The 23,966-nt window shown below is 38.1% G+C and overlaps 3 protein-coding genes across 3 annotated transcripts; all 3 read right to left on the bottom strand.

The window, feature by feature from the left end:
- Positions 1–1,879: 1,879 nt before the first annotated feature.
- LOC311299169 (counting factor associated protein D-like) lies at positions 1,880–5,824 on the bottom strand. The gene is made up of 7 exons (XM_084422597.1): positions 5,693–5,824; positions 5,396–5,455; positions 5,218–5,313; positions 4,955–5,127; positions 4,536–4,785; positions 4,242–4,437; positions 1,880–2,504 (listed from the first exon to the last, which is right to left on the bottom strand). The coding sequence occupies exons 1-7, from the start codon at positions 5,760–5,762 to the stop codon at positions 2,387–2,389; spliced, it is 963 nt and encodes a 320-aa protein (XP_084278723.1). The 5' UTR covers positions 5,763–5,824; the 3' UTR covers positions 1,880–2,386.
- A 3,719-nt stretch (positions 5,825–9,543) lies between these two features.
- LOC311299168 (counting factor associated protein D-like) lies at positions 9,544–13,798 on the bottom strand. Its single transcript, XM_084422596.1, has 7 exons — positions 13,603–13,798; positions 13,421–13,480; positions 13,237–13,335; positions 12,974–13,146; positions 11,351–11,600; positions 11,057–11,252; positions 9,544–10,966 (listed from the first exon to the last, which is right to left on the bottom strand). The coding sequence occupies exons 1-7, from the start codon at positions 13,670–13,672 to the stop codon at positions 10,828–10,830; spliced, it is 987 nt and encodes a 328-aa protein (XP_084278722.1). The 5' UTR covers positions 13,673–13,798; the 3' UTR covers positions 9,544–10,827.
- Positions 13,799–19,054: 5,256 nt separating this feature from the next.
- Positions 19,055–22,560, bottom strand: LOC311299170 (counting factor associated protein D-like). Its single transcript, XM_084422598.1, has 7 exons — positions 22,484–22,560; positions 21,790–21,849; positions 21,609–21,707; positions 21,346–21,518; positions 20,930–21,179; positions 20,636–20,831; positions 19,055–19,654 (listed from the first exon to the last, which is right to left on the bottom strand). The coding sequence occupies exons 1-7, from the start codon at positions 22,506–22,508 to the stop codon at positions 19,519–19,521; spliced, it is 939 nt and encodes a 312-aa protein (XP_084278724.1). The 5' UTR covers positions 22,509–22,560; the 3' UTR covers positions 19,055–19,518.
- Between the last annotated feature and the right edge of the window lie 1,406 nt (positions 22,561–23,966).

Here is a 23,966-nt window from a genome sequence, read left to right as displayed (position 1 = left end):
CAGCACGTTGGTTATGCGGTGATGCGCTATGAAATTGTTGCGTGGCAATTTAATTATAATAGCCTATCACTTTAATAATAAAAGTAGCATATTTCACACGTATAGTGTGAGCAGTCAAGTCGCAGCTCGACTGTCGGACCGTACAGTGTGAGCACATAAATCCTGAGCTTTGGCTTTACATCGCATGCGATCTACTCGTTCAGTGTGAGTAGGTTCCTTGCTGAAATCGCACAGACATCGCACAGTGTATGCCCGCCTTTAGCTAACGTTAGCTCGTCACTGTCCCGAAGCTAGCTAATAGCCTACAGCGAACGTTACTTGGCCAATAATGCAAAAACCTCAACAGGATAATTGCTATCAATAATGTTGCATGACTAACCAAGTAAAAAAAATATATATATATATAAAAAGCACTGTACTTGCCTACCAACTGCAAAATGTGTGCTGTTTCAACCGGCCACCCATTAGTAACGTTAGGCCTCTTGCCACCGATGCTGCAGCACTCGATAACTCTTACTCCTTTTTAGAGTTTTCAGGATCGAAGTCTATGATCCAATTTACGGGGACTATACTGAGAGCATCTTTATCCTTCCCATTTGACCAGCTCACTAGCGCAAACTTCATATTTTTTTTTTCTCCTCTCACCGCTGAGGCACAGTAGCGGTGGCTTATGTCCCGGGCTGCCGCACGATCGGTAATGCGCATGCAAAGGTGCGCAAGCGTGGGATCGTGCAGTGAAATGAAAACGAAATGACTTGAAAAAAAATTCGTTCATTTTGCTGAACGAGATTCAAAGATCCGAGTCAGTAAAATGATCCGAACCAATCACTGATTGTGCTGTAGTGACTGACACCCCTAAGAGCCAATAGGAGTGGCGCATTCAGATCGCGCTGGCGCCGCTGCCAGTGTCATAGATCTATGTGCCAGTGTGAGCAGGGGAGAGAGAGTCAGATGAGACGAGAGCAGATCTGATGAAACAGCAGGCAGCAGCACGGAGCATTTCTCCAAAGCATTTCTTCTCTTAACAAAAACTGTGATTGAGTGCACTTGGAAAGTTGGACTTTGGACTTTGTCATGTTGATGATGAAATGTGGAGGAATAAAATGTTGAGGATGAAATGTCATGTGGGGGAATAAAAAGTGGACTCAAAAAAAAAAAAAAAGTTGTAATTGCTGCTGTTAATGATAATTTAATTTATAATACTCTCATCTACATTTTACAATATATGAATCAATACATAGCCATATATGGTCCATCCATATGGCTATATAAATAATGTAAAATATAATGAATGTCATGCAAAAATTTGATTTGGACTATTGTTAATCAACCTCTCTGTAAACCTATGCATGAGCTTGCTTAACTCATAAAAAAATACTTTGTTCAATAAACATACATGCAATAATGTAATACAATTTTGTTTGTATATCAATGTATTTTAATATATGAATCAATATATAGCAATAGGTTGACCATCCATATATTGCTATATATTTTCAAATATATGAGGAAGTTTCTGATACATTGAAATATATTTTCTAATGTATTGCAATATAAATTCTAGTATATGGCAATATATTTTTGTTTCGCAACTAATCAATTTTAACAGTATTTGTTCACTCTTCCTTCAATCAATCTGAGAAGTTGTTGATACCGAGGCTGTGTGTAAATCACACACTAAATTAAATTAGGTTTTGTAAATTACAACTTTACTGTAAAATGAATATCCGAATCATTTGAATTCATTTTACAACATTTTTAACACTTTCAAACCTTCAAAACCTCAAGCGTTAAAGTAGCAATGAAACAGAAGCCGCAACAGATCTTTTCTTCCATATTGTGAAATAAATCCAAAACAGATATTTATTTCATTTTTATTCCATTAAAAAACTGATTTTTGAATAGTCTGACAAAAGTTTACTTATTGATTTGATACACAATCTTTGGTCAGAACTGATGTTATGTATACATTTAATCAAAGACAAAACTTATGGCTTTAATCAGTATTTCAATCATTAGTATTTAATTACATTTTGGATTCGATAAGCAATGTCAACATCAACACTTTATACACAGAAGACCAGCTACAAACCATAAACTGAAAATTATACATTTTGCCAAAATAGCTTGAAGATAGCAGATACTCAATTAAATCAAATGTAATTATGATGATGATTTAGAAAAAGATTAAATTACCACTATTCTCATCAGAGGACAGTTTAAGTAACTTGAACTACTTAAAACAATGATTTCACATTTTTTAACCTTTAGATTTTAATGACAAACTCTTGCAAAAACATTAATCTGAGAAAGTTTATCATACTGTATCATATGTTGGCAACAGACTCAAAGAAATGTCTAAGGACTATTTTGTAACAGCCTTTTTCTAATCTGGAATTAATAAACCTCCAAGCATCCTGTCCATCTCTGCCTTTGACCAGTCAGCGAAGTCATTGATACCGAGACTGTATGTATGACCGGCTCTGTTCACAGAGTGCACAAACCTGAGGAGGAAGAGGATGTTAAAGCTACAATATGTAAGATTTTTGTAATAAAATATCCAAAAATCACTTGCACAGTGTGATGCATTTCCTGCAGATGTGTACTTACAATATCCTAAAAGTTCCCAAAGATTTTAATTTCAGAGAAATTCCAGTTTTAAATAATGGCTCGTCCCTGACTCCCTGTTCACTTGTCGCCTGTCAATGACGTAATATCCGCGTTATCCCTGGTTTCCACCAGGGGGGCAGGGTTTCATAAAATATTGAAGCTTCCCCGGGCGCCGCCATTGATTAGCAGACCATCACCTGCTGTTAGCATTCCATTGACTCCCATTCATTTTGCCGTCACTTTGATAGCGAATAACTTTACATCTGAGGCGTTTAAAGACTCCATTTGTCCATTATTTATTTCTAAAGAAACACGAAAATGTATAAAAGGCTCCATTACCTTGTATCTTACGTTATGGCCCCGTAGATGCAGTTTTTGTAAAAAATAGGCTAATGATTGCGTCATAACCACGCGACTCTCTGTCGCACAGTAGAGAGATTACCGTATGGACAGGAGGAGAAGCTCGCGGGCAATCAGGGGGACGTGGAGGCAAAATGACAAAATAATTAATCAGAATACTTAGCAAAAGTTGCTCCAGCTCCTAGCTAATGGACACCTCCTACTCACGCTCTCCGTCTCTGCAAGTTTCGGAAGGGAATGATTCAGATTTCTCTTGGCACAGCTACTAGAAGACAGACGGGTTGCTCACGTCACATCTACGTCGTCAAGCTCAGTTTGAGTCTGCGCAGTACGGTCGACCATCAGGAAGTGAGAGCTTCTAATTGACTTCACTTTTCTCTGTTGAAACCTATGGGGTCGCTGTGTCCAGTTTATATACTGTCTATGGTTTCCACTCGTACTGCCATAGTAACCATGGCGACAGACGTGGACAACTGCGTTACGTCTAGCGGCACGCTCACGCTGTTGTTGTTTCGTTCAAACATAATGGACCGTGGCTAGCAGACTTAGGGACAAAAGGAGAACTAAAACGAGGATCAATATCAGCGTGGCGTTTTCGAGATGCTGAGAGCTAGCGTCCGCGACAAACTTCGACTTGACAGAGACGTGCAAATATAAAGGTGAGCAAATGTACATAAAACTAATCAGTGTTATAAAGCTCAACATGATGAAATGTTAGAATATGATCAGTATGTTATTCTAATGTTGATCTAGCTCACTGCTAGTCTCATACACCCAACAAACGAACACACAGAATAACATTATAACCTTCAACACACTCAAATGCAGTTTAGTGTGATAGTGTAGACCAAGTGAAACAGCGCTCCGTTACCTCACAAGTTTCATTTGTCTAATAAACTGCCCTGTGTGAATATTATTCAGCACTTGTGGGTAAGTTAGTTCGGTAGAATTAACTTTATTTCTTTATATCCGCGGGACTCGCGTGTGGCGCTGATATCTGTCTCTCATTAGCAATCGCGTCCTGCTTCATACCACCGTCATGTTAAAAACATCAATGTATTCACTCATCCATAAACATTATTAGATCCTTCAGCACGACGGCAAGTTCCATGATTCCGCTTATGCATCATCAACATACGGCTTTGTTATTATAAGACGTTAGCGACCCCTAGAGGCGAAAAAAATTACATATGGTTGCTTTAAACAAAAAAAGCATATGCATCTTAAATCAGACAAGTTCACAGATTGCTCACGGATTTGTTTTTCCTCACCGAAGAGTATGTACAAAGTAGCTCTCACGCTCCTCGTGCTCCTTTTCACTTTCATACTGACGTTCAAACTTCTCCTTAAAGGGGCCGAACAAACGGTGGGCGTGGCTAACAGGAGAGGTGTGGACATAGTCTTGAAGGGGGTTGGCCAATATTTGACGCTCCTCAGGAGGATCCGGAAACTCCTTATATGTCATATCTAGACACATAAAACCTCAGTGAGCATTTGATTAGATGGTCTGTAAGAGTAAAAGACACAGACAAAGGCATGTCACTGAATGTGTGTTCTCCAGTTACCTCCAGGTGGAGTGAAAATGTCGGACTCAGTTCGAGAACTGAAGTCACTGTAGTCAATCATGTATTTGTCATTGTGAGACTCCAAGAGAGTGTTGAAGCCCATCATCTCATAGTGGTACGGGACGGCTGAGGAATCATTTCCCTCTGGACGTTTGACCCACAGACGATACGTGTTCTTCTTATGACCAGCCTGTGTGACCTTTTTCCAGACCTCACACTGAACGCCTGCGTAATCCTCCATCTTCTCAAACTGCAAAAAAAAAAAAAAAAAAAAAAACATTTTATACACATTTCAGCCTAATTGTTGCATTGGTTTGCTCTAAAGAACAAAGTCATTCAGGTTTGAAAGACATGAGGATGAGTAAATGATGACAGAATGTTTTAATTTTGGGTGAACTGTCCCTTTAAGAAGTACATACTTCAAAGCCCTGCAGATCAGGCAGTGCTGCCTGTGGACGTATTGGATCCTCCTTTGTACCATTAAGCTGGAAATATTTGATAGCTTGGATTTCAGTGTCAGTGATAACTGGTGTGATCTGATAAATGGCACCATAATCCAAGTCGTTTCCAATCAGAAAAGTGCGCACTGTACCTGTGTAGAGAGCATCAATGAAGAGAGGCTGCATTCATAATCTATTTTGATTTTAACATTATGTGACTTTATCATGAGAAGATCACTGACTATTATAATAGTCGATGCGACTTCTGTTTCTCTCAAGGTCGTACCAAACTTCAAACGGTTCCTTTAGCCCATCAGAATAAGGCAAAGTCAGCTCACCTACATAAAAAAGGTACATGTAACATACTGAAAAAGAAGTGTCCTGTACTGGGATGTACTGTGTAATTAGGCAGAAACGCACCTTTGACATGATACATCTTTCCAAAATCAGGAACTGTTCTGCCACCAACTGGTGTGGCATCTGAGGAAGATGTAAAAGTTACATTAGCTTTTACTTTTATGTATTAACAAAAACACAGACATAATATACACACTACAAATTCTTAAAACCTTACTAAGCCTAAATATGCAATTGCATTCTCCCTCAATACGTTTAGTGTTAAAAACAGCACAGGAAATCTATGGCAGCCATTAAATCACGAGATCAAGTATTACATTATAATGTTTTCTTCCTGTTGTCATGTTGTTTTCTCTTTACCTGCAGCACACAGCAGAAGCACGAACCCAGCGAGAAGACGCCACATACTGCAATCTAAAGCTACAAACATCCACTGGAGATGGAAAATAAGCTTTCGTCCGTCTCAAAGTCAGTCCTGTGCTGCATTCGAGTCCACCTTGACACGCACCAGCGAACTTCCCCTCAGGGGACTTAATTTATAACTAGAAGTTCACGTGTATTACATATATTAAAGGAACACTCCACCGTTTTTTGAAATAGGGCTTATTCACCGTCTTTCCTACATTTAGATAGGTGGGGAAACACATTTTTGTCTCAGTGCATGAATTGCTTTAGTTTGGCCGCGCCGCCGCTAGCTTAGCTTAGCATAATGAATGGAATCCTTTGTTGCCAGCTAGCAGATCGTGAGTAAAAGTGATCAAAATTTTTTTTTAACGAATTACTTCTTGTGGTCTGCATATTCACAACGAGTACAAATAGCAATGCAGATTAAGACTAGGCGATTATTACCTAGGCAGATATTGACTTGGGACTATATTAGGGGGAAGCACAGGCAAAGCACTGCTAACGTTACTTGGGCGCAGAGATATGGAGTATTTATGGAGTACTTTCCATAAGATCATCTCTCAATGCAAATCAAACCAGCTATTAGGCTAACTGAAATAAAACCATGCCAATCTCTAGGTATGGCGAAGGCTATGTGATGATGTGGGGCTATTTTAATTCCAAAGGCCAAGGGAACTTTATCAGGATGCATAGTATCCTGGATCCATGAAGTAACTGGCCTTTAAAAATAAAAATCTGCCTGCCTCTATGGGAATTTAACATAGGGGTGTCCAAACTTATGCACCCTGTATTTTAAGGAAGAACATTTATTTATTTACGATACATTATTCATTCACAAAGAAAATTGGTGTCCTTAAAGGTTGTATTTTTCCTAATTTTTTTAATTAAGGCATTAAGTTCAATTTCCAAAAGATGATTTTTTATTCCTCTTTTTAGTCAACTTTAGCATGGGTGTCTAAACTTATGCATAGCACTGTATTTGTATAGATTTAAGTCAAATTTATATTTTCCTTCTTCCTTCTATATAACCCATGGCAGAGCTTTGGTGGAAAACCTGCAGACATAGCCAATGTAAACACAGAGAAATAAAAATTTCCATCATTTTCTCACCCTCATGTCGTTCCAAACCTGATTGACTTTTGTGGGGTTGAGTGAATGTGGGTCAGTGCATACTGCCCTAGTACTTCAGAAATCCCTTTAATGTAAATTAAAAGTGGGATAGTGGCCTTCATCATCACTATTCTAATGCCTATCTGATGCAAGACATTCATCAATATGCTAATTGAGGACTGTTGGGACACAGTCCAACTCAGCCGTTTACACCTCAACGACATATTTACTTGTGTGTTCTAACATGTAACCACTGTCTGTCATGTTTGGTCTCATCTGACAGCTTATAAACTGAACTGAATTGTGGTGAACTTAATAGTGATATCCTAACGTACAATCTAGGTACTATTGCTCAAACGTGCATTGAGGAGACTGTGTTAATATGTTATGTTAGGCCTACTTCTCCCCCTCTTGATCACCAACCATTTGCCTTATCTTTTGGTTTTCTGTCAGCTGGTTTTGGTGTTGGTATTCCACTCATGTTTAACAATGCTTTGCTCAGGGTATAAGAAGGAAAGGTAACTTTTGATCTCAGAGAAAGGCTTTAACCCTTCCACTAACGCAAGATTTGAAAACAAGTTTCAACTTTATATAAATACCAACAAGTGGGGTGTATATTATTATCAGTTTTATTTTGATAAACTTAACACAATATAACATTAAAATGGCATGAAAAGAGCTTTTACTGTGTAAGAAATTAAAGTCTGCCCCGACCCAGATTCCACTTCAAGATAGGTGCTGATCATGCTCATTCCCCTAAATGGCCTAATTATCATAGAGAAGAACAAAGTCAATAGTTGTGAACCATCTCAGACAATGGGGTATCTCAAATTCATTAACATACAGACCACAGCTGTTACAACAGGAGCAACTTCATTTACTTTAGGGCTGGTAAACTGTAACAGGATAAAAAAAATCCTGTGCTCGGTGCTTCATGTACTTTGTCATCAGCAATAAATTATGGAAGGCCAAAAGGGCCAAAACATTTGAGATGAAAGTCTTAACACATAATTACATGTTAACACGTAATTTGGACCTTTTGGCCTTCATTAATAATCTTCTTCATTGATATCTTGAACCTCCTCATCAAAGCTCGCGCAGTCGCTCTTTGATGCCATATGTGACATTGATTTCCTTCAGCTTCCTTACGAATACACAGGATTTTTCTGTGTCTTCTTTACAAGGATGAAGTGGTTTCTGGTTATTTAATAAACTTCTAATTCTGCTTTTCACTTGCAAAACTGTGACTTGCCCCGAAGACTTCCCTCAAATGGCTGTGGGAATACTGACAGTCCAAATCTAGGACCAATTCATTTACACCTCAAAGCATCTTTCATCGCAATAGTACTTCTTGTTATAATTGTTGTTGACGGCCTGGGAAGTTACCCAAATGCCCCGTGTCTTTTATATGGACTTGTGTACACACTGCATCTAGACACATTTCACTTTGTGCTGGACCTAAAATCCATGCAAATGACCATGCAAGTGGGCAAGCAATTTTGTTATTTATTAAAGAATAATATCAAATAAATAAATAAATAAATAAATAAATAAACATTTATTCTAAATAAAGAATAAATAACAACCATTCTGTCTTTTTTTTTAATAGTATTATTAGCATTAGTTTTAGTGTAGAAATTCAAGTCAACAGCTCGTTTGAAACAAATGAAAATTAACTTGTACTAACCTGAGCACATAATGTTCGTCTGAACTCATGCTTATTAGGTAACTGCAACTTAATTTTCTTAATCTTCCTAATCTTCCTCTTAATCTAAATAATTTTCACTAGTAGAAAAACAATGCACTCACGTAACCTGTAATTTCACACTCTTTTTCTAATTAAGAGAGGTGTTTATTTACTTAATTTTTCTAAATGTATGTAGTCAACTAATCAATTTTAACAGTATTTGTTCACACTTCCTTCGATCAATCTGAGAAGTTGTTGATACCGAGGCTGTGTGTAAATCACACACTAAATTAAATTAGGTTTTGTAAATTACAATTTTACTGTAAAATGAATATCCGAATAATTTGAATTCATTTTACAACATTTTTAACACTTTCAAACCTTCAAAACCTCAAGCGTTAAAGTAGCAATGAAACACAAGCCGCAACAGATCTTTTCTTCCATATTGTGAAAAAAATCCCCCAAAAATATTTCTTTCTTTTTTATGTCTTTAAAAAAAATCAGCCTAATTTAAGTAAAAGTAAACACTGGTTTTAAAACAGATTTTTGAATAGTCTGACACAAAAGTTTACTTACTGATTTGATACAAAATCTTTGGTCAGAACTGATGTTATGTATACATAGCCTGGCTAACGTCAGACCACTTTCTCTTTGAGACGTGGTCTGGATACTACATGTTCATTTTCTCGTATTTGAGGCGTGGTTTACGAATGCCCAGAGCCGTTTATTGGGCGCTACAAATGTCTATCAAATGCGCCTGTACGTAGCTCATAGCCAATCGTTTCAAATTATACCAGATGACGTAAGTAGAGCGACAGATATTCAACGAAGAAGACGACGATGGGTCAGAGATTTATGTGTACACCAGAGTCCTGCACGGGTCCGATTTTGTAAATCCGCACCCGACCCGTTTTCCAACAGCAGCACTAATAAAAATCTGCACCGACCCGCTTAAAATAGAACCGACACCCGACCCGCACCCGAAATAAAATCAGTTTAGACTATCACATTATAGACACTTACAAAAATGTTTATTGCCAGGTCATACAGAAGTTATTACACGACAATTAACACAAGGACAACTTCAGCCGAAGCTGTCAAAAGGCCGATACATGAAGAACATGGCTAACGTTACCACACAAATCGAACAGACGCGGCTACACCACTATATGCCACGCAATTTCGTCTAGCCTACATCTGACAATTTTGGGTTCAAACACGCCCTGCCCACCACACATACTAACAGTGTTAAATATGAAAAATACCGTTCGATAGAACGGCTTTGTTACCAGTTATCTGCGTGCTTCCTCAGGGATGAAGTTCCACACTTGCGGCTATCCAACACGAAAATGTTTGCAGCAAAGCTTTTTACAATATTTTCTTCAGATAACTCCAAATTTCTCCCACACACTGGACTTGATTTTTGATGACGTATTGTCGACAACTTTACAATCTCCACTAGCTATTCTTTTCTTCAACTCCTCAGCATCCATCTCGACGACTGCAAGCAGATCGCGCGCGCGGTTATGATGAATTTTTAAAAGTGGAAGTAGCCTAGGTAACGTTATAGATCCTGGGAGGGGTGGCGCGTCGGCACAAATAAACTGATGTGGATTTTAAATTATTTTATCAACTTGAAATACAGGCATATTTTTGTAGATGTGTTTGCTTGCTAAACTAAATATGCATATATTTTTACGTCTGTCATGTTGGATCCATAGATAAACAAACTGCTTCGGTGTGTCGCATATACTTCGTCATCGTCTTGCTGCTCCCTCCCCGTTCTGTGATTGGTTCCCTATTTCAGGGGAAAAATTAGCCCATGGTAGCCAGACTACCTTGCAGCGTGAATAAAATCGCGCTGCTCAAGGCAGTATGGGGAAACCCAGGCTAATGTATACATTTAATCAAAGACGAAACTAATGGCTTTAATCAGTATTTCAATCATTAGTATTTAATTACATTTGGGATTCGATAAGCAATGTCACCATCAAGGTGAGCTACAAGACCAGCTACAAACCATAAACTGAAAATGATATATTTTGCCAAAATAGCTTGAAGATGCAGATACTCAATTAAACCAAATGTAATTATGATGATGATTTAGAAAAATATTAAATTACCACTATTCTCATCAGAGGACAGTTTAAGTTAGTTGAGCTACTTAAAACAATGATTTCACATTTTTTCAACCTTTAGATTTTAATGACAAACTCTTGCAAAAACATTAATCTGAGAAAGTTTATCATACTGTATCATATGCTGGCAACAGACTCAAAGAAATGTCTAAGGACTATTTTGTAACAGTCTTTTTCTTATCTCGAAATAATAAACCTCCTGTCATCCTGGCCATCTCTGCCTTTGACCGATCAGCGAAGTGGTTGATACCGAGGCTGAATGTAAGACCGGCTCTGTTCATAGAGTGCACATGCCTGAGGAGGAAGAGGATGTTAAACAAAAAAAGCATATGTATCTTAAATCAGACAAGTTCACAGATTGCTCACGGATTTGTTTTTCCTCACCGAAGAGTATGTACAAAGTAGCTCTCACGCTCCTCGTGCTCCTTCTCACTTCCATACTGACGTTTAAACTTCTCCTTAAAGGGGCCGAACAAACGGTGGGCGTGGCTAACAGGAGAGGTGTGGACATAGTCTTGAAGGGGGTTGGCCAATATCTGACGCTCCTCAGGAGGATCCGGAAACTCCTTATATGTCATATCTAGACACATAAAACCTCAGTGAGCATTTGATTAGATGGTCTGTAAGAGTAAAAGAGACTGACAAAGGCATGTCACTGAATGTGTGTTCTCCAGTTACCTCCAGGTGGAGTGAAAATGTCGGACTCAGTTTGGGGACTGAAGTCACTGTAGTCAATCGTGTATTTGTCATTGTGAGACTCCAAGAGAGTGTTGAAGCCCATCATCTCATAGTGGTACGGGACGGCTGGGGAATCATTTCCCTCTGGACGTGTGACCCAAAGACGATATGTGTTCTTCTTATGACCAGCCTGTGTGACCTTTTTCCAGACCTCACACTGAACGCCTGCGTAATCCTCCATCTTCTCAAACTGCAAAACAGTGATTTTATACAAATTTCATCCTCATTGTTGGTTTGCATTACAGTTAATTGAATCTATGGGATTTAATGTTGTTTCTTCTACATAGCACAAGACATTTTAGATTATGTTTCAACTGTTTTTGTCTAGTCAAAACAACATTGGACCCCATTGACTTTCATCATTCGGACAAAAAACAACAACACTGAGGGGCTGTTTACACGTCAACGATGTACTAAAAACGGAAAAAGGATTTTTAGCTTACAGACGGTTCAGCTCCTGTGTATTTAATTGATCTTCTATCGCCCTTCAATCCATCACACTCTTTAAGATCACAAAACTCAGGGCTTCTGGTGGTACCTAGGATATCTAAGTCCACTAAAGGAGGGAGAGCATTTTCACATTTGCCTCCTAAACTCTGGAAAGTCTTCCTGATAATATTCGGGCCTCATACTCGCTCTCAATCTAGACTAAAGACGCACTCTTTAGCCTAGCATTCATATAATGCATCTCATAACCTTATACTCCAGTTATATCAGATGAAATGCACGTAATTAGCTTTGCTTAAAGTTATGAACAACAGCTACGCTAATTATTTTCCATTTGCTTCTCTGTTCTCCTGAGTTAACTAGAGAGTATGTCAGCTCCAGTTTGGATCCAGCCTCTTATGAAAACATCAGATGATCATAACACCTGTGAAGAGACGACGCCAACTCCTGCGAGGACTTCAGATGAAGCAAGCGCTGAATCCACATGCATCAATGCTACATTTTTCTATGTATCCTAATCATTTGTTAACAAACATGTATTCATTACTTCAATGAGCTCATTGTTTCTGCCTTAAATTAATACATTGTATAAATGAATACATTATAAGCTAACTGTGTGATTTGTAGATGTACATTTCTGAAATAAATAACTTGGACAGTCACCTCTGATAACAGATCACTCTAAACTGTAGACATGCATTTTCTGTAAAGCTGCTTTGAAACAATATGCATTGTGAAATGCGCTATCCAAATAAATGTTAATTGCATTTAATTGAACAGACGACAACGTTGTCAAAACGATCCCATTCGCAAGGATCCGCAAAAACGACCTAAATCGCTGTATTCTGCTGCCAGGCCAGTAGGTGGCGATGTCACTGAACACGTAATGCACATGCGCATGATGTCACTGTTTTCACAAATTCATTTTTTTGTAGTTTACACAGAGAAAATAACAGTATTGTTTTCAGAATCTTGCACTTTGAAACCCCCTAAAACACTATTGTCATGTAAATGAATGGCCAAAACGCATGAAAAGGTTTTAGCTGAGAATGGTGTCGTGTAAACGGCCCCAGAGACATTTTTCTAAATAACTTTTGTGTTCTATATAGTACATACTTCAAAGCCCTGCAGATCAGGCAGTGCTGCCTGTGGACGTATTGGATCCTCCTTTGTACCATTAAGCTGGAAATATTTAATAGCTTGGATTTCAGTCTCAGTGGTAACTGGTGTGATCTGATAAATGGCACCATAATCAAAGTCGTTTCCAATCAGAAAAGTGCGCACTGTACCTGTGTAGAGAGCATCAATGAAGAGAGGCTGCATACATAATCTATATTGATTTTAACATTATGTGACTTTATCATGAGAAGATCACTGACTATTATGATAGTCCATGCGACTTCTGTTTCCCTCAAGGTCGTACCAAACTTCAAATGGTTCCTTTATCCCATCACCAGAATAAGGCAAAGACAGCTCACCTACATAAAAGAGGTACATGATGTAACATACTAAAAAAGAAGTGTCCTGTACTGGGATGTACTGTGTAATTAGGCAGAAATGCACCTTTGACATGATACATCTTTCCAAAATCAGGAACTGTTCTGCCACCAACTGGTGTGGCATCTGGGGATGAAAACACAGAGAGATCACAATTCACTGAATCAACTTTTCAACACGTTTAGTGTTCAGAACATCACAGGAAATGTGTCATATTATCATGTTTTCTTCCTGTTTTTTCTCTTTACCTGCAGCACAGAGCAGAAGCAGGAACCCAGCGAGAAGACGCCACATAGTGCAATCTAAAGCTACAAACATCCACTGGAGATGGAAAATAAGCTTTCGTCTGTCTGAAAACGTCTAACGAGTGTTCGTGGATAACAGAAGTTCGGAATAAAAACACACGAAGGAGGGACTGGACTAACGCCACATAGGCTATGACATGAGGGTTTATCGGGGGTGGACAAATATTTATTGAACTGGGTCAAGGTCTGTGTTTGATACCCATCGGTAGAGACTGCGGGGGTGATCGTTGAGGGACGCCTGGAATCAGTCCATCTTTCACCTCGAGGAAAATGTAGGTTACTGTGAGTGTGCTGGTGCTTTTAAAGGTACACTCATTCCTGAATTACTGTTTAAGATAATGTAAAAAAAAGCAATTAGAACTTAGAAGAATTAAATTAACTTTAAACTACTGGAATATAGGCTCAAATTGAAGATTGGCCAGATCTTAAGTGGTTGTTTGAGTGTATGTTATATAAAGCACTGTTTACAATGGGCTGGAGTTCAGTGTGTTGAACATTGATTTAGTGATAACATTGATCAATCTCCTAAATAAATAGCTAATGTACAGTGAGGAAAATAAGTATTTGAACACCCTGCTATTTTGCAAGTTCTCCCACTTAGAAATCATGGAGGGGTCTGAAATTGTCATCGTAGGTGCATGTCCACTGTGAGAGACATAATCTAAAAAAGAAAATCCAGAAATCACAATGTATGATTTTTTAAACTATTTATTTGTATGATACAGCTGCAAATAAGTATTTGAACACCTGAGAAAATCAATGTTAATATTTGGTACAGTAGCCTTTGTTTGCAATTACAGAGGTCAAACGTTTCCTGTAGTTTTTCACCAGGTTTGCACATTCACCAGGATTTTGGCCCACTCCTCCACACAGATCTTCTCTAGATCAGTCAGGTTTTCTGGGCTGTCGCTGAGAAACACGGAGTTTGAGCTCCCTCCAAAGATTTAGGTCTGGAGACTGGCTAGGCCACGCCAGAACCTTGATATGCTTCTTACAGAGCCACTCCTTGGTTATCCTGGCTGTGTGCTTCGGGTCATTGTCATGTTGGAAGACCCAGCCTCGACCCATCTTCAATGCTCTAACTGAGGGAAGGAGGTTGTTCCCCAAAATCTCGCAATACATGACCCCGGTCATCCTCTCCTTAATACAGTGCAGTCGCCCTGTCCCATGTGCAGAAAAACACCCCCAAAGCATGATGCTACCACCCCCATGCTTCACAGTAGGGATGGTGTTCTTGGGATGGTACTCATCATTCTTCTTCCTCCAAACACGTTTAGTCGAATTATGACCAAAAAGTTCTATTTTGGTCTCATCTGACCACATGACTTTCTCCCATGACTCCTCTGGATCATCCAGATGGTCATTGGCAAACTTAAGACGGGCCTTGACATGTGCTGGTTTAAGCAGGGGAACCTTCCGTGCCATGCATGATTTCAAACCATGACGTCTTAGTGTATTACCAACAGTAACCTTGGAAACGGTGGCCCCAGCTCTTTTCAGGTCATTGACCAGCTCCTCCCGTGTAGTTCTGGGCAGATTTCTCACCTTTCTTAGGATCATTGAGACCCCACGAGGTGAGATCTTGCATGGAGCCCCAGTCCGAGGGAGATTGACAGTCATGTTTAGCTTCTTCCATTTTCTAATGATTGCTCCAACAGTGGACCTTTTTTCACCAAGCTGCTTGGCAATTTCCCCGTAGCCCTTTCCAGCCTTGTGGAGGTGTACAATTTTGTCTCTAGTGTCTTTGGACAGCTCTTTGGTCTTGGCCATGTTAGTAGTTGGATTCTTACTGATTGTATGGGGTGGACAGGTGTCTTTATGCAGCTAACGACCTCAAACAGGTGCATCTAATTTAGGATAATAAATGGAGTGGAGGTGGACATTTTAAAGGCAGACTAACAGGTCTTTGAGGGTCAGAATTCTAGCTGATAGACAGGTGTTCAAATACTTATTTGCAGCTGTATCATATAAATAGTTAAAAAATCATATATTGTGATTTCTGGATTTTTTTTTTAGATTATGTCTCTCACAGTGGACATACACCTACGATGACAATTTCAGACCCCTCCATGATTTCCAAGTGGGAGAACTTGCAAAATAGCAGGGTGTTCAAATACTTATTTTCCTCACTGTATATGTAAATAGTAGATTAAACTATTTATATACTCTTTATCTATTTATGAGATTGATGTCATCACCGTAAAAACATTTTCAACATGTTCAAATATGTAGATGGATCATGTTTATTTCTCACCTCAGTGACTAAATGATGGTCTTTCTGTGTTTGTAGCTGAAATATTAGCTATTTCATAGGCAATGGGTAGAGGTTATTTGCTCAGACTCTTCTTCAGTTTTCACCTGTATAAGGAAAAGAGTTCACTGCAAGACCATTATTTTGGAAAAAATTTAATACTACATAAACTTTATACTTCTAAATATGATATACTTTTTGTGGGTATGGCTATATTAAAGGCAATTAAATGGTAGATGGAGTCATAAAACAAGAAAGAATATGTATTAGGGTGGATTTAGGCAGGATTAAGGAATAATTGAATAAGGAAGAAATTGAACTGTGAAAAAGAAATTAACTTACTTGACACATGAGATGAGCTACTGGCACAGTGGAAAAAATTTAGATCAAGTTAAATAAAAAAAGAAAATAAATGTAATAAAATGTAAAAGAATATATTACAATTATAAGGGTGTCTAATTGTTTTATTCATGCTAATGTAGCCTAAGTAAAAATAAACACTGGTTTTAAAACAAATTATTGAAAAATTCTGACACAAAAGGTTATCAATTTCAGAACTTATTTATTGCATAGTGTTGTTTAGTTAGTATTTTATTACATTTCGGGTTGACCAAAAATGTCAAGCAAACAGACTTCAAGCCATACATTGAAAATGATACATTTTGCTAAATAAGTTAAAAATGAAGACACTCCATTTAAACAAAAGCCCTTATTCAAAAGATGATTTAGCAAAAGATGTAGGGCAGCATTTAACAATTATTTTGATAATTGATTAATCTGTTTATTGTGTCTTCAAATAATTGGATAAAAAAAGCCATTTTAATAAAATAAAAAAAGTTATTCCACATTGCCCAATGTTGTCCTCAAAACAATAAATTGAAGGCTATGAAAGCAAATATAATACATTTTATATCTATAATGTAGGCTATGCTATACTTTATGCAAAAAAAAAGTACAGAAAAAAGCCCAGACTAAACACACGCTCACTCATTTAAACGTATAGGAGTAGGCTAACACTGCAGTCCCGTTACAGATAATGCTCTCATAAAAAAAAAGTTAGTCGTGTTAGATGTAACATTTCAAACATTCATTTAACGTCCAACATAATGCACATTTAATGCAGAAAAATGTATATTTTCATCAGATTTATTGCACTTCCATTCTATTGCGCTCCTCCTTCAGTGAAGTTTAACTAATCGCTTGTTGTCATGACAAGCCTTTATGCAAATTGGAAATACTCACTGGCGTTCGAAGATTTATAATGATATAAATAAAATGTAAGTCATGCGCTGGAGAAAACACTTTAATCAACACATGGATCTGACAGAGCGAGCCGCGTTAAGCGTTATGCGTATGCACTTGTTTGAAGCACTTAATATTAGGCATTATGTTTATGACCACGGGATGTGCACTTTTCCAACAGCAGCTAATTCTGTGTTTTTGATGTTCACGATATGTATTGTTCATAGAAATGCATTATTCACTGCTTTAAAGTGACGTGACTGGAGGATGCCTTCCGTGCAATAATCGATCCGTCACCGATTATTAACAAACTCGATTAATTTTTGCAGCCCTGAAAAGATGAAAACAATTTTTTCATCAGAGGACAGTTTAAGTTAGTTGAGCTACTTGTTAATACATACATTGGCATACTCAAAAGAAGTGTGTGAGGGCTGTTTTGTAACAACCTTTCTCTATTCCGCAACACGTAAACCTCCTCTCCTCCTGGCCTTCTCTGCCTTTGACCAATCGGCGAAGTCATTGATACCGAGGCTGAATGTAAGACCGGCTCTGTTTGAAGACTGCACGAGCCTGAGGAGGAAGAGGATGTAAAAAAGAGAGCTTATTATCTTAAATAAGGTAAGTTCAAAGACTGCTTACTAGTACTACTTGTATATTTAAAAAAAAAAAAAAAAAAAGGCCCTAAAAATTAATGTGGAACTGGAACCGTTCCTCACCATTCTTAAAACCGTTCGGCCCGACGGTGGAAAAGCGGTTTATTGTTGCGACAACTATGAACATTTTTGTTTAAGACGACTTCTTTTTGGTTGTTATTTTGGTTGAAATATCTTTGTCAGCAGATCAGCACACATACAGTGCTAGAAGCTACCCTGGTAATCCAGAGTTCTCGCGAGAGCACAAGTTGAATTTGCTCAGCGAGTTACTCTGGCGTCGAGTAATGATGCTCATTAAATATGCCCCTCGATCTGTGCAGCACCAATCACATCGGGTTATCTGATACAGGCGGGCCAGAGGCGAGCTAAACAGATGACGATATCGCTGTGACGTCGAAGTCATTAGTAAACATTGCAAGATGGCGATGGATGAACACCAGTTGTTTGAAACGGCTTTGGCCGCTACAATGAACGAGTTAGACTCGGCTTTTTATCTAAAAGAGGAACTGAAGACGGCGCTCAAATCATTCCTTTGCAAGAAGTGTGTTTTTTCTGTTTTGCCGACCGGATACGGCAAGAGTCTAATCTACCAGTTAGCTCCGCTGGTAGCTAAGCGTATGAGGCTTATTGTTATGATTGGTCGTAGTGTTATCCAATTGCGTGCAGTGAGATTTTCAAATGCATGCTTGGTGCCGCCCCTCGAGCTGGCCGATTTTCATTAGTCGACGCCAGACCATTCATCTTTCAGATTTAGGTCTGGATTTTCAGGCTAGCAGCTATAATTATGAATATTAATTACTATAATTGATCTGCTAATAGACATAGGCTACACGAGGGATTACCATTGTCATTTCAAATGTTTTTAGCCATGATGACCATATTCACAATATAGCATAGACACTCATACAGTAGGCTATTACTTATTTAATCGATTATGTAAATAATAGATGTCTATTTTTACGATGTCTTTTTACATCACTAAATATCTACTGTTTTTTGTTTTTCCACACCGAAGAGTAGAGACAAATTAGATCTTGCGCTTGCATACTGACGTTTAATTTTACAACATTTTTAACCCTTTCAAACCTTCAAAACCTCAAGCGTTAAAGTAGCAATCAAACGGAAGCCGCAACAGATCTTTTCTTTCATATTGCAAAATAAATCCAAAAACTTGATTTATTTCATTTTTATATTCATTTTTATTTCTTTTTTAAAACATCAGCCTAATTTAAGTAAAAGTACACACTGGTTTTAGTAAACACATTTTTTAATAGTCTGACAAAAGTTTACAAAAGTTTTCATTTGATACAAAATCTTTGGTCAGAACTGATGTTATGTACATTTAATCAAAGACAAAACTCATTAGTATTTAATTACATTTGGGATTCGATAAGCAATGTCACCATCAACACTTTATACACAGAAGACCAGCTACAAACCATAAACTGAAAATTATACATTTTCCCAAAATAGCTTGAAGATGCAGATACTCAATTAAACCAAATGTAATTATGATGATGATTTAGAAGAAGATTAAATTACCACTATTCTCATTAGAGGACAGTTTAAGTTAGTTGAACTACTTAAAACAATGATTTCACATTTTTTTAACCTTTAGATTTTAATGACAAACTCTTGCAAAAGCACTTCATCTGAGAAAGTTTATCATACTGTATCATATGTTGGCAACAGACTCAAAGAAATGTGTAAGGACTATTTTGTGTATTTTTGTGCATCTGGAATTAATAAACCTCCTGTCATCCTGGCCATCTCTGCCTCTGACCGATCAGAGAAGTGGTTGATACCGCTGCTGAATGTAAGACCGGCTCTGTTCATAGAGTGCACAAACCTGAGGAGGAAGAGGATGTTAAAGCTACAATAATAAAATATCCAAAGATTTTTAATTTCAGAGAAATTCCAATTTTAAATAATGGCTCGTCCCTGACTCCCTGTTCACTTGTCGCCTGTCAATGACGTAATATCCACGTTATCCCTGGTTTCCACTCGTACTGCCATAGTAACCATGGCGACAGACGTGGACAACTGCGTTACGTCTAGCGGCACACTCACGCTATTGTTGGACCGTGGCAAGCAGACTTAGGGACAAAAGGAGAACTAAAACGAGGATCAATATCAGCGTGGCGTTTTCGAGATGCTGAGAGCTAGCGTCCGCGACAAACTTCGACTTGACAGAGACGCGCAAATATAAAGGTGAGCAAATGTACATAAAACTAATCAGTGTTATAAAGCTCAACATGATGAAATGTTAGAATATGATCAGTATGTTATTCTAATGTTGATCTAGCTCACTGCTAGTCTCATACAGCCAACAAACGAACACACAGAATAACATTATAACCTTCAACACACTCAAATGCAGTTTAGTGTGATAGTGTAGACCAAGTGAAACAGCGCTGCGTTACCTCACAAGTTTCATTCGTCTAATAAACTGCCCTGTGTGAATATTATTCAGCACTTGTGGGTAAGTTAGTTCGGTAGAATTAACTTTATTCCTTTATATCCGCGGGACTCACGTGTGGCGCTGATATCTGTCTCTCATTAGCAATCACACCCTGCTTCATACCACAGTCATGTTAAAAACATCAATGTATTCACTCATCCATAAACATTATTAGATCCTTCAGCACGACGGGCGACGGCAAGTTCCATGATTCCGCTTATGCATCATCAACATACGCCTTTGTTATTGTAAGACGTTAGCGACCCCTAGAGGCGAAAAAAATTACATATTGTTGCTTTAAACAAAAAAAGCATATGCATCTTAAATCAGACAAGTTCACAGATTGCTCACGGATTTGTTTTTCCTCACCGAAGAGAATGTACAAAGTAGCTCTCACGCTCCTCGTGCTCCTTCTCACTTTCATAATGACGTTCAAACTTCTCCTTAAAGGGGCCGAACAAACGGTGGGCGTGGCTAACAGGAGAGGTGTGGACATAGTCTTGAAGGGGGTTGGCCAATATCTGACGCTCCTCAGGAGGATCCGGAAACTCCTTATATGTCATATCTAGACACATAAAACCTCAGTGAGCATTTGATTAGATGGTCTGTAAGAGTAAAAGAGACTGACAAAAGCATGTCACTGAATGTGTGTTCTCCAGTTACCTCCAGGTGGAGTGAAAATGTCAGACTCAGTTTGGGGACTGAAGTCACTGTAGTCAATCATGTATTTGTCATTGTGAGACTCCAAGAGAGTGTTGAAGCCCATCATCTCATAGTGGTACGGGACAGCTGGGGAATCATTTCCCTCTGGACGTGTGACCCAAAGACGATATGTGTTCTTCTTATGACCATCCTGTGTGACCTTTTTCCAGACCTCACACTGAACACCTGCGTAATCCTCCATCTTCTCAAACTGCACAAAAAAAAAAAAAAAAAAATGTATACACATTTCAGCCTAATTGTTGCATTGGTTTGCTCTAAAGAACACAGTCATTCAGGTTTGAAAGACATGAGGATGAGTAAATGATGACAGAATTTTTTTTAATTTTGGGTGAACTGTCCCTTTAAGAAGTACATACTTCAAAGCCCTGCAGATCAGGCAGTGCTGCCTGTGGACGTATTGGATCCTCCTTTGTACCATTAAGCTGGAAATATTTGATAGCTTGGATTTCAGTCTCAGTGGTAACTGGTGTGATCTGATAAATGGCACCATAATCCAAGTCGTTTCCAATCAGAAAAGTGCGCACTGTACCTGTGTAGAGAGCATCAATGAAGAGAGGCTGCATTCATAATCTATTTTGATTTTAACATTATGTGACTTTATCATGAGAAGATCACTGACTATTATAATAGTCGATGCGACTTCTGTTTCCCTCAAGGTCGTACCAAACTTCAAATGGTTCCTCTTGCCCATCACCAGAATAAGGCAAAGTCAGCATACCTACATAAAAGAGGTACATGTAACATACTGAAAAAGAAGTGTCCTGTACTGGGATGTACTGTGTAATTAGGCAGAAACGCACCTTTGACATGATACATCTTTCCAAAATCAGGAACTGTTCTGCCACCAACTGGTGTGGCATCTGGGGATGAAAACACAGAGAGATCACACAATGCATTATATCAACTTTTCTATGGGCAAGAATAGAATAGAAACTTATTTGATCGCATACTTGGCAGGTTGCATAGCAGGTTTCATGTTAAAACATTACAGGTAATGAAATCACGAGATCAACTCCCATACTGTACTAACGTCATGATGAGGGTCCATTGGAGGCAGACAAATATATCGAACTATGACAATTTTTATATCCTTGATTCTCGATTAGATCAATATCCCAAAGAAATAGCTGACGAGTGAATACATAAACCTAGTTCATCAAATTTGTAGATGGATCAAAAGATTCTCGTCGTGGCATGTTTATTATCGGAAATTTCCAACTTCCCACTTCGGAGGTCGTAATAACGCCTATAAATACTAAACGCGTATTTAGTAAATATCTATTAGACTTTGAATAAAATGCAGCGTTCCTTTTTTTGGCAACCAAACTATCACTGTGACAGTTCCAGATTTCCGTCAAATAAATGCTGTTTTCGCTGTATAAAATGCATACAACAAGCATCGGATGGTTATTTATATATGTGAATATGCAAGTCTGATTGTAAACAGAGGAGAAAGCAATGTAAATGAAGTGGGTAAAACGAATAAAACTTAACCATCAGCCGTTCTCTCCTCCGCCATGATTGAAGTTTCCAGACACAGTGACACACCCAGAAGTGAAACTGGATCAAGTGCGAAATCACGAGTGAAATGAGAAATGAGAAATGGGCAGGGGTGGGCAGTATTTCAGATACGTGACAGAGACATTCACTAGCTCAGCATTTATCAGCGATTTTTTCTTTTTTATAAGGTGAGAATGTCATGATCAATTCTACTTGTTAATGCATTATTCACTTCCGTTAACATGAAAGAAAGAGCACATACAAGTGGGAAAATAGCGTAAGCCTATCAGTCTTGACCGGTTGTTGATTTTTATCAACTAGCTTGTCAAATGTGTTTAAAACATTAATGCATGTTAGGGCTGGGTAATATGACACTATCATATCATATCATAGCACAGTCAGGGGCGCCACCAGGGATGTTGGGCCCCATGACAAAAAAAATCAAATTGGGCCCCCTCTGCGCAGCTGTTGTCACCACATCTCTAGGACCTAACTGTCCCATCAAAAGCTTTACATAACTCTAATCAAAGGCATGCAACTGTCTTGCTTCTTGTAGTTCAATACTAGTACTAGCACAATATTTAATGCTGTGATTTGTAAATGCAAGTCTGCAGGTCACTATTTGATGCAAGATTAAAAGCCACCATAAAAATGTCCTTAAGGCAATCCTTTACACATTCTCAATGTATTTTTATTGTAAAATTAATGACAGATTAAAATATATATATATATATATATATATATATATATATATATATATATATGAACTTTTTAATTAAAATAAATTAACATCATCATCTCAAAACAATGAAAACAGCAGATTTTTTTACATAACTGCACATATATGCCAACAACAAAATAAAGTTGACGTGTAAAATGGAATTTCCACATCAGGGTTATTATAGTGCTATAAAACAGATCCAGTGATCACTAAATCAATAGGTTTTGAGGTTTGGAATGATGGGAATAATAAAATCTGTATCTATAGATGTCATTTAACGGCCCAAATTCTGTCTAAATGAACACATCAAACTGGATTATTTTAATATTGTCTGTAACTTACATGCAGGTTGAGGTAAGCTACTCATTGTTTCTAACTGCATCCAGTACAGACTGATTTTTAATTTATTTTATTTGTCATGATGGTCATTATGTGAGAAAATAATTTGTGTTTGATTTCTGTCATTAATAAATATTTCATTTTCTTTCTTTTTTTTATGGGAAAAAGAGCAAGAGAGACAGTCAGAGAACCCCACACAGACTCCCTGGAATGATGCTAAGTCATTAACACAGTGTTGCTCACCTTCTTCACTGGGACTGGGAGGGGTAGTTATGGGGAGACTGGGGTGCTGCTGACTCGTCTGCTAAAATGGGCATGGACAATGATTTAATATGAATATCTTGCTAAACGTTTCCCTGCACTGATTAAATGTTTATGAAATGTAGTCTAACACTAGCCTATAGCTAGTTAATGTTA

The sequence above is a fragment of the Rutilus rutilus genome (assembly GCF_951802725.1).
Source record: "Rutilus rutilus genome assembly, chromosome: 11".
Classification (NCBI taxonomy): Eukaryota; Metazoa; Chordata; class Actinopteri; order Cypriniformes; family Leuciscidae; genus Rutilus; species Rutilus rutilus.
This window is presented reverse-complemented; position numbering and strand designations above follow the sequence as displayed.

What these genes read in the sequence shown, in the direction of transcription:
- LOC311299170 (XM_084422598.1), bottom strand. Translation starts at nt 22,508, where the DNA reads ATGGCGGAGGAGAGAACGGCTGATG. An exon ending in GGAGGAGAGAACGGCTGATG is followed by an intron (nt 21,850 to 22,483) that starts GTTAAGTTTTAT and finishes TTTCATCCCCAG; the next exon opens with ATGCCACACCAGTTGGTGGC. An exon ending in CTGATCTGCAGGGCTTTGAA is followed by an intron (nt 21,180 to 21,345) that starts GTATGTACTTCT and finishes TTTTTTGTGCAG; the next exon opens with TTTGAGAAGATGGAGGATTA.
- LOC311299169 (XM_084422597.1), bottom strand. Translation starts at nt 5,762, where the DNA reads ATGTTTGTAGCTTTAGATTGCAGTATGTGGCGTCTTCTCGCTGGGTTC. An exon ending in GCTTCTGCTGTGTGCTGCAG is followed by an intron (nt 5,456 to 5,692) that starts GTAAAGAGAAAA and finishes CATCTTCCTCAG; the next exon opens with ATGCCACACCAGTTGGTGGC. An exon ending in TCGCATCGACTATTATAATA is followed by an intron (nt 5,128 to 5,217) that starts GTCAGTGATCTT and finishes CTCTCTACACAG; the next exon opens with GTACAGTGCGCACTTTTCTG.
- LOC311299168 (XM_084422596.1), bottom strand. Translation starts at nt 13,672, where the DNA reads ATGTTTGTAGCTTTAGATTGCACTATGTGGCGTCTTCTCGCTGGGTTC. An exon ending in GCTTCTGCTCTGTGCTGCAG is followed by an intron (nt 13,481 to 13,602) that starts GTAAAGAGAAAA and finishes TTTCATCCCCAG; the next exon opens with ATGCCACACCAGTTGGTGGC. An exon ending in TACTTTGTACATACTCTTCG is followed by an intron (nt 10,967 to 11,056) that starts GTGAGGAAAAAC and finishes CTTCCTCCTCAG; the next exon opens with GCATGTGCACTCTATGAACA.